Source organism: Colobus angolensis, unplaced genomic scaffold (assembly GCF_000951035.1).
Source record: "Colobus angolensis palliatus isolate OR3802 unplaced genomic scaffold, Cang.pa_1.0 Scaffold160, whole genome shotgun sequence".
NCBI lineage: Eukaryota > Metazoa > Chordata > Mammalia > Primates > Cercopithecidae > Colobus > Colobus angolensis.
Genome location: NW_012114711.1, coordinates 1,012,393 through 1,022,422, shown reverse-complemented (window position 1 = coordinate 1,022,422; position 10,030 = coordinate 1,012,393). Strand labels below are relative to the sequence as shown.

The window sequence follows — 10,030 nt, the reverse complement described above, 5'->3', positions numbered from 1 at the left end:
GGCCTCCCAAAGTGCTGGGATTACAGGCGTGAGCCACCGCGCCCGGCCAGTTTCTTTACCTCTTTAAAAAGAAAAAGGCCAGGCATGGTGGCTTACACCTGTAACCCCAGCACTTTGAGAGGAGGTGGGAGCACCACTTGAGCCCAGGAGTTTGAGACCAGCCTGAGCAACATGGCAAGACCCCATCTCATTAACAAAGAATAGTAATAAAATGTCTAAAACATTTGGGTCCTTAAGGCTCTTAAACCTAAAAATGATGCGTGTCTCCAAGGACAGGAAAGTCTATATATTATAGCATGTTTACGCTGAGTAGAAGTAAGGCTCAAGTTACTTGAAATCTACTACAACAAAACAATGAATTCTTCATCTTTTTCGCCTTGAATCTTAATGAAGAAACTTTAGGGTATGTCTATGGTAATCTCGTGAAGTTGAGGGTTTAAAAATTACTAGTAAAATTTATTGGCAATAAACCATATTTTAATAATTCAGGTACCAAATATTAGTGGTTGTTTACTTCCCTCCTAATATGGGGCTTTTGAGATCATCATTGTCGTTTTTTACAATTCTTTTGTTTTTTTCATGGAATACGTCTATGAGCAGTATTTCCCAAAATAAATCTTTCCGACTACTTGTTAGGCACGTGTCAAAAGTTTTATTACAATCTTGTTGAAAGAGAAAAGGCTGCTAGTAGATCAAGTCAAAGATCCACTCTTGGTCAGGACATTTTATATGGAAAGACTAGTGAGAAATGAAAGAGGAATAGTTAAAGGTCAGTACACTCTTGCCTAACAGTAGAGGTGGGTGTCTGCTTTCCTAGAACAAATGTTAATCCTTTTAAATTAATCAGAAATACTGCTTACACAGGTTTATCAGAGATGCCAATTTCTTCTCAGAAGGAGATTATGCATTATGTAATTCAAGAAGCTTCTGTCCCAGACCAGGTTTGGGATACTTTTTCTTTAATCACGAAATTTAAACCATTGATAAACCCCTTGAGGCCAGTCCTGACTCTGTCCTTTTCACCACTGTAGCCCCAGTAATGGGAACAGGATAGGTCAAAACCTTGAAATCACCCTCAATTCCTCTGTTTCCCCCAACAACCCTTACCCAGTTCATCAGCAAGTCCTGTAAACTCTATCTCAACAACATATCCCAAATAATGGCTACTTCTTCCCATTTTCCTGCCACCACGCAAGCCCATGCTGGCCCCATTGCCCCCCCGGGTGGCTGCGATTAGTCTCACAAATAGCCTTTGTGTTTTCACCCTTGCATCTCTTCCACCACATTACCAAGGTGATATTTTTAAAGCATAAATCAGAGCCTATCACTTTCCCAAAGGGGCTTTCCACTGCCGTTAGAATGCGATTCCAACTCCTCCCTTGTTCTAAAGGTTCAAGGTGACCTGGAAACTCTCCCCTCTTCAGTTCCTTCTCTCTCCTCTTATCTGGCCATTCCTGTCTTTCCAGCACACCAAATTCATTCCCGTCTCTGGGACTTTCCCCTGGTTATTGCTTCTGTTTCATGGGATCTTCCCCAGATTTCCCCTGGACTGCCTCCATCTGATAAGTCTAGGATTTGCAAGCAGCCTTCCTGGTGCCCCTCCCCCCAGCTGGTAGAACACTCCTCTCCAGTCCAGGACTTTGGACCCATCAGCCCACTCTTTTTACACCTTTTGAACTCTTTCACTACCTCAGAGGGTTTTTTTTTTTTTTTTTTTTTAGCTAGGGTCTTGCTGTGTCACCCAGGCTGGAGTGCAGAGGGGCAATCACAGCTCACTGCAGCCTGGAACTCCTGGGCTCAAGTGATCCTCCATCTCAGCCTCACAATTAGCTGGGGCCACAGGCTCTTGCCACCATGCTCAGTTATTATTATTATTTTTTCCTAAAGAGGCAAAGTCTTGCTCTGTTGTTCAGGCTGGAGTACAGTGGTACCATCCTAGCTCACTGTAGCCTTGGCCTCCTAAGCCCAAGGGATTTTCCCACCCCAATCCCAACCCTTCCCCGCCCAGTAGCTGGGACTACCGGCATGTGCCACCAGGCTAATTTTTTTTTTTTTTTTTTTTAATTTTTGTAGAGATGCATCTCACTATGTTGCCCAGGCTGGATTTTTCTTTCTTTCTTTTTCTCAATGAGTATTGTCTGGCTTCCCCCAGCAGAATATATGCTTCTTAAAGACTAGGGCTTTGTCCATCTTATTACTTTCCAAATTCCTAGAAACTAGAATTGTTCCTGCATAAAATAGATGTTTCATAAATGATTGTCAAGAGAATTACTGCAAAGATGTCTATCTGATAGATTGCCTTCTTGCAGGGAGGCTGCACTACCCTTTCACACAAACACGTACCACACGGGTTAGGGTGTCTATGAACACCTGACACAGAGAAATAGAGAGAGACAGAAATTTTCAGAGACAGATGAAGGGAGAAAAAGAAAAAAATATATAGAGAGAAAGTGTTTATAAGCAAGAAGAGAGAGAGATGTGAAAAAGCTAGAGAAAGTGTGAAATTGTTATCATCAAAACAACTTATTTATATCTTGTTTTTTTTTTTTTAGATGGAGTCTCACTCTCTCACCCAGGATAGAGTGCAGTGGCGCGATCCTGGCTTGCTGCAACCTCTGCCTCCCGGGTTCAAGCCAGTCTCCTACCTCAGCCTCCCAAGTAGCTGGGATTACAGGCATGCGCCACCAAGCCTGGCTAATTTTCATATTTTTAGTAGAGACAGGGTTTCGTCATTTTGGCCAGGCTGGTCTCGAACTCCTGACCTCAAGTGATCCACCTGCCTCAGCCTCCCAAAGTGCTGGGATTACAGGTGTCAGCCACCGCACCTGGCCAAAACAACTTCTAATTATTGCACAAACGGTAAGTCAAGCTCTTTACTAAAAGTGTAAAGACTATCATTTTGTTGAATTCTCATAACACTTGTATGAGGTAGATAATCTTATTATCTACACTCGACAGATGAAAAAACTGAGGCCCCGTAAGGTAAGGGCACAGTTAATGGTGAATCACCAGAAAGTGACAAAATTGGGATTTGAACCCATCTGTCCAGGCCCAAAGCCAAGCTCTGACCCACTACACAATGGTTCACAGCATTGTAGAGGATGGGGAAATACATCTTTTATGATGGAATCTCTTTATATTTACTCACATTTTGGGTCAGGGTTAATGATTTTTCTGATTGAAATGCCTCAATGAAAACTGTGTTTTTAGAAAGCCCAACTGAGCAAAATCATGGAGTGTACTAAGCAGAATCATTTTTGAAACAAAGTTGTTCAGCCCTCTTTCTGATCCCCCAGAAAACAAACAAGATGAGTTGTAACTCAAGAACCACAACTGCTCAACTCCAAACCAGGGGTGACAGATCACAAAAGAAACCCAAGAATGGCTCTGATAGACACATGGCTGCTGTGTACTTATTTAACTTCTGCTTGTACTCCTGAATGAGTTTGCCCCTGGAGTCAGTGTTTGGATATTTAAATGTGAGGATATCATTAAGCACAGAACAAATTTTCTGCGTAATTAAATCACCCGGCCTTTGAAAACCAAACAGCAGGAAATGCAGAAGAAAGAGCTTGGATGCATGTTAAACACTTTCCTTGTACAGAAGTCAACGCTAGGAATTTCTTTTTTCTTTTTTAAGACGGAGTTTCACTCTTGTTGCCCAGGCTGGAGTGCAAGGCACGATCTCGGCTCACGGCAACCTCTGCTTCCTGGGTTCAAGTGATTCTCCTGCCTCAGCCACCTGAGTAACTGGGATTATAGGCATGCGCCACCACACCCAGCTAATTTTGTATTTTTAGTAGAGACAGGGTTTCTCCATGTTGGTCAGGCTGGTCTCAAATTCCCGACCTCAGGTGATCCACCCACCTCGACCTCCCAAAGTGCTGGGATTACAGGCGTGAGCCATGGCACTCAGCCAATTCTGGGAATTTCAGAGTTGGAATTCTCCAGGACTCTCCCTAGCAAATGCATACTTTCTTTTTTTCATTTCATTTCTTTTTTTTAATTTGTTTTTCAAGAGACAGGGTCTTACTATGTTGCCCAAGCTGGTCTTGAACTCCTCACCTCAGCCTCCAAAGTGCTGGGATTATAGGCGTGAGCTACTGTACCTGGCCTATTTAATTAATTGGTTTTTTTTTTTTTTGAGATGGAGTGTCGCTGTGTCATCCAGGCTGAAGTGCAGTAGTGCAATCACGACTCACTGAAACCTCCACCTCCCAGGTTCAAGCAATTCTCCTGTCTCAGCCTCCCAAATAGCTGGGATTATAGGTGTGTGCCACCACACCTGACTAATTTTTGTATTTTTAGTAGAGATGGGGTTTCACCGTGTTGGCCAGGCTGGTCTTGAATTTCTGACCTCAAATGATCTGCCCGCCTCAGCCTTCCAATGTGCTAGGATTACAGGCATAAGCCACCACACCTGGCTGATTTTATTTTTTATAGAGATGGGGTCTCACTACGTTGGCTGTGCTGACCTCAAACTCCTGACCTCAAGCAGTCCTCTCACTTCTTAGCCTCTTAAAGTGCTGGGATTACAGGCATGAGCCACTGAGCCAGGACTTAAATGTTTTATTTTTTTTGCAAATGCACATTTTCATACACACAAAAAAAGTTACTATGTTACGGATTTACCACCTACCTCACTTCTACCAGAGCCTGTTCATGAAACTTAGAGAATTCAATCCTTAACAACAAAGCCTAATACATTCCACATGTTTTATGTCAGGGGTTGGCAAACTTTTTCTGTAAAGGAGTAGATGGTAAATATTTTAGACTCTGTAGACCATATGTCCTTTGTCACAACTAATCATCCTGCTGTTACAGTGCCAACACAGCCATAGGTAATCCATAAATGGGCAGGCACGATGGCTCAGACCTGTAGTCCTAGCACTTCGTGAGGCTGGGTGGGAAGATCACTTGAGCCAGGAGTTTGAAATCAGCCTGGGCAACGAAGCAAGATCCCATCTCCACCAACAGAAAAATGACAATACATAAATGAATAGGTGTCACCGGTTCCCAATATGACTTTATTTACCAGTGCTGACATTTGAATTTCATATAGTTTTCTTGTGTCATGAAATTATATATATATGTACGTATATTTGAGACAGGGTCTCGCTTTATTGCCCAAGCTGGAGTGAAGTGGTGCAATCATAGCTCACTGCAGCCTTGAACTCCTGGGGTCAAGTGATCCTCCTGCCTCAGCCTCCCAAGTCACTGAGATTACAGGCATGAGGCTTGCCTTATTTTTAAAATTTTGTATACAGATGGGGTCTTACAGTGTTGCAGTTTTCTTGAGAAAGTTGCATAAAGGGCTCCAGGTAGCCATGGTTCATAGACATACCTGCATGCCTACCCTATTTTCTCCTCTCTTTTCCCATCTCTAGCCCATGAGTCCATAAAGAGGCAAGAACCTTCCTTTTTTTTTGAGACAGAGTCTTGCTCTGTTGCCCAGGCTGGAGTGCAGTGGTGCCATCTCGGCTCCCTGCAAGCTCCACCCCCTGGGTTCACACCATTCTCCTGCCTCAGCCTCCCGAGTAGCTGGGACTACAGGTGCCCGCCCCTGCCTCAGCCTCCCGAGTAGCTGGGACTACAGGCGCCCGCCACCATGCCTGACTAAATTTTTTTTGCATTTTTTAGTAGAGACAGGGTTTCATCATGTTAGGAAAGTCTCGATCTCCTGACTTTGTGATCCACCCGCCTCAGCCTCCCAAAGTGCTGGGGTTACAGGCATGAGCCACTGTGCCGAGCATAATCTTTGTATTTTTAGTAAAGACAGGGTTTCACCATTTTGGCCAGGCTGGTGTCGAACTACTGACCTCGTGATCCACCTGTCTCGGCCTCCCAAAGTGCTGAGATTACAGGTGTGAGTCACTGTGCCTGGCCAAGAACCTTTACTTCAGTGCTCCTTGGCAGTGAGAAGGTTCCTGCCATCTGTGCTGTATGCACTTGACTCTTATCTTGTACCCTTTGGTGGGGAAAAATGGAAGACTGGGGAGTCACGGCCTCTTTCTGCTGCTTACATGTACTTCTGCAGTTAAGCAAATAAAGGCTTGACTGTTACTTTTAGTTTGGCTCCTTGTCCCAACTGAACACCTTGACCCCTGATTCAGTAACAGATTGGAGCTGGCAACCAGGCAACATATTTAGCTAGAACTGAATAATATCATTTTCTTTTTATTGTCTAATCTTGATCCTATGTGTTACCTTCCACTGTGGCAAAAGGCACAGAAGTTGTCTTTGTGACATGAAATTTCCTCCTAAAGCAGGTGGCTCACACCTGTAATCCCAACACTTTGGGAGGCTGAGGTGGATGGATCACTTGAGGTCAGGAGTTCGAGACCACCCCAGCCAACATGGTGAAACCCCGTCTCTACTAAAAATACAAAAATTTGCCGGGCAAAAACTATTTGGGAGGCTGAGGTTGCAGTGAACCGAGATCCCACCACTGCATTCCAGCCTGGGTAACAGAGCAAGACTCCATCTCAAAAAACAAAAACAAAAACAAAAAACAGAAATTTCCTCCTAAATTTAGTTAAGTAAAAGATAATGAATGGTGTATGTGGAAATAAGTCAAGTAGATACAATATAGTACAAGGTGGCAAGTGGATATGGTGACAGAACGTGACTGAGGTTGGGAATAACTGGTATAACTCTATGCTTTGGGAATATTTGGCCTCCAAAGGGACAGGTGACTAAAGTGCCAGTATTGCTTCATGCTGTTAAGCACATCTGCTAACAGCAGCAAGGGCACACTTACATCCCGTATTGCTTCATAGAGTGCTTTGAATGTCGGCTGCTTATCGTCATGGTAGACGCCTCGGTTTCCATGCAGAACAGACACACCTTCATGCTCAGCCTCTCTGCAGTTGCTTCCATACATGCAGTGATCAGGACGGTAGTTCCACTGGCAGGGGAATACATAGAGACACTCTGGTGGTAAAAAGAGGAAGACATACATGTCCACAGTCAGTGCCAGCTCTCATGCACATGTCCCGTGATTAAACTGTTTCTACTAACTGTACACACCATATAATTTCAAGGTACAGGAGTGTGATTTTTTTACTCATAGATCAAATTTTGCCCCATTTGTCGAAATTCTGAGATCAAGAATTGAAGGGGCACACAGTGATGATGTAGGTTTCATCTAAAAAAAGAAGAGAGTATAGCATCTTAAATAAGAAAGCAGACACAGGTATCAGGTAGCCTGAGTCCAAATCCCAACTCTCTCACTCAAAACCACTGAAATCCATATCTAGTCACTTAACTTCCTGTACTTCCATTTTCTCATCTGTAAATGAGAATAATACAACCTCTATCTTATTTTGATGATTAAACTTTAAACATACATGTAAAATGCTAGCAGGGTATCAAACATATAGTAGGGGTTCAGTAATGTTAGCAGTTGTACTGGCTGGGTATGGTGGCTCACACCTGTAATTCCAGAGTTTGGGAGGCCAAGGTGGAAGGATCACTCGAGGCCAGGAGTTTGAGACCAGCTCGGGCAACATAGTAAGACCCCTGTCTCTATACAAATTTTAAAAATTAGCAGCTGGGCCAGGCACGCTGGCTCACTCCTATAATTCCAGCACTCTGGGAGGCCAAGGCAGGCAAATCACCGGAGGTCAGGAGTTTGAGATCAGCCCGGCCAACATGGCAAAACCCTGTCCCTACTAAAGATATAAAAATTAGCCAGGCATGGTGGCACACACCTGTAATCCCACCTACTCAGGAGGCTGAGGCGGGAGAATTGCCAGGAGGTGGCAGAGGTTGCAGTGATCCAAGATTGCACCACTACACTCCACCCTGAGCAACAAAATGAGACTCTGTCTCAAAACAAAACAAACAAACAAACAAACTGAAAAAAATGACAAAAATAAATTAGCTAGGCATGGTGGCACACTTGAAGTTACTTGGGAGGCTGAGATGGGAGGATTCCTTGAGCCCAGGAGTTAGAGATTACAGTGAGCTATGATCATGCCACTGCACTCTAGTCTGTGAGAGAGTGAGATCCTGTCTCAAAAAAAAAAAAAAAAAAAAGATACACACAAAAAATGTCAAAAATAGTGTTAGCTGTTGTAATCAACTCTTTGGAAAGGTTTTATAAAATGGACAGATCTAAAAAAGAGGAGTCAAGATTAAAGCAAAGATTCTGCTTCAGATTAAGAACAAACGAAAAACAACAACAACAAAAATAAACAGCAAAAGCCCCTATCTTCGGCTGGGTACAGTGGCTCACACCTGTAATCCCAGCACTTTGGAAGGCCGAGGCTGGTGGATAACTTGAGGTCAGGAGTTCGAGACCAGCCTGACCAACATGATGAAACACTGTCTCTACTAAAAATACAAACATTAGCCAGGCGCGGAGGCAGGAGCCTGTAATCCCAGCTACTCAGGAGGCTGAGGCACGAGAATCTAGAACCCAGAAGGCAGAGGTTGCAGTGAGCTGAGATCACACCACTGCACTCCAGCCTGGGTGACGGAGTGAGACTCCATCTCAAAAACAAAAACCACCACCAACAAAAAAAAACCCACCTACAACAGGAAAGAGAAAAACCCCAAAGCAAAAAAGCAAAGAAAAAAGAAAGCCCTGTGCCAAGGTAACTACATGCACTATGGCCATATGTGCACATATGTACATGGGTGTGTTTGTATCTCTAAACAAGTGGTTCTCAACCAGGGGCAATTTTGCCCCCTCCCCACTCCTTGACCCCAGGGCCATTTGGCAATATTTGGAGGGAGACACTGTTGACTGTTATACATGGGGGAGGCTGCAACTGGCATCTAGTGGGTGCTCTGAACATCCTGTAATGAACAGGATGATCCCCCACAATAGCAACAGTGCTGATGTTGAGAAACTCTGCCCTAATCCTATTGGATTCAGAAAGTTACCTCTTGGTGACCAGAATGATAACAATTAGCAATAAATTCATGACCCCCTAGCTTTCTTGCTTCTCAGCTTGACGTTTTTCAGGATTGGGGGCAGAGGAGTATGGATCAAAGCTCTCTGCAAATGTGTGTTGCTGATCATGAGAAAGACCCTGTGACAGAGCACAAGACAGGATTACAGCAAATCAGTAACACCACCACCATTGGAAAAGCAACTTCAAGATGTGCTTGTTCATTGGGTTGATGGCACTCCTGTCTCACGGAAAAATCATTGTTTAGTGATTACTTACAGAAAGCTTCAAGATGGAAAGCAAATAATGAAGTGATTGTCACACATCCCGTCTGGTAGGCTGTGTATGTTTCCATGGCTCAGTCTTTTATAGGACAGTGATCCATTTAGGCATCTTTTTTCAAATTCCTAATTGCTCATAACACACTGTGACATTTCTCTTTTCTCAGGAGAACTCCATTCCACCATGACATTCCCTTACTTGCATTTACCTGAACATTCGCACATACGTAGTCCATAAGTGGGATGGAGTAGTGGCCATTCTCAAGTCACCCTACCTACATTTGAATCACAACTCCTCTATTAGCTGCCTGACTTTTCTGCAATTTAATGCAGAGGCTGGATGTGAGGATTAAATAAAGGAAAATATCTAAAAGTGCTTTTGAACTGTGCCTGACCACAGCCCAACTGCTTCCTTTTGTCACCCAATGGGTCACATCACTCATTAATGGTGCTCACCCAAGCATTTACATTGTCTTGCTTAAGCGCCTTCTAAAGTTTCCTGTTGAATGAACTGTGCTTGAGTCTGTTTTTGTAAATATACTGATTGATCGAATCAATGAATATTTGTTGAGTGTCTGCGGTGGACAAAGCAAATAATGGAACAATCCAGTCCCTGCCTTTATGGAGTTTAGATTGGTGATGAGAATTTTTGTCTCTTTCCAAGTAGTTTAGGGCTCTCCTACAAAAAGAAACCTTTTCTCGGCAGGGTGTGTGGTGGCTCACGCCTGTAATCCCAGCACTTTGGGAGGTCGAGGCGGGCAGATCATGAGGTCAGGAGTTCGAGACTGGCCTGGCCAACATGGTGAAACCCCACCTCTACTAAAAATACAAAAATTAGCTGGGCGTGAT

At 43.8% G+C, this 10,030-nt stretch overlaps 1 protein-coding gene across 1 annotated transcript in view; it reads right to left on the bottom strand.

Moving 5' to 3' along the window:
• Window positions 1–10,030, bottom strand: part of GXYLT2 (glucoside xylosyltransferase 2) — an 85,495-nt gene that overhangs the window by 7,593 nt on the left and 67,872 nt on the right. Inside the window, exon 6 of the mRNA XM_011937208.1 lies at window positions 6,761–6,933. Within this exon, the coding sequence (XP_011792598.1) occupies window positions 6,761–6,933 (173 nt within the window). The remainder of the gene's footprint in view (window positions 1–6,760; window positions 6,934–10,030) is intronic.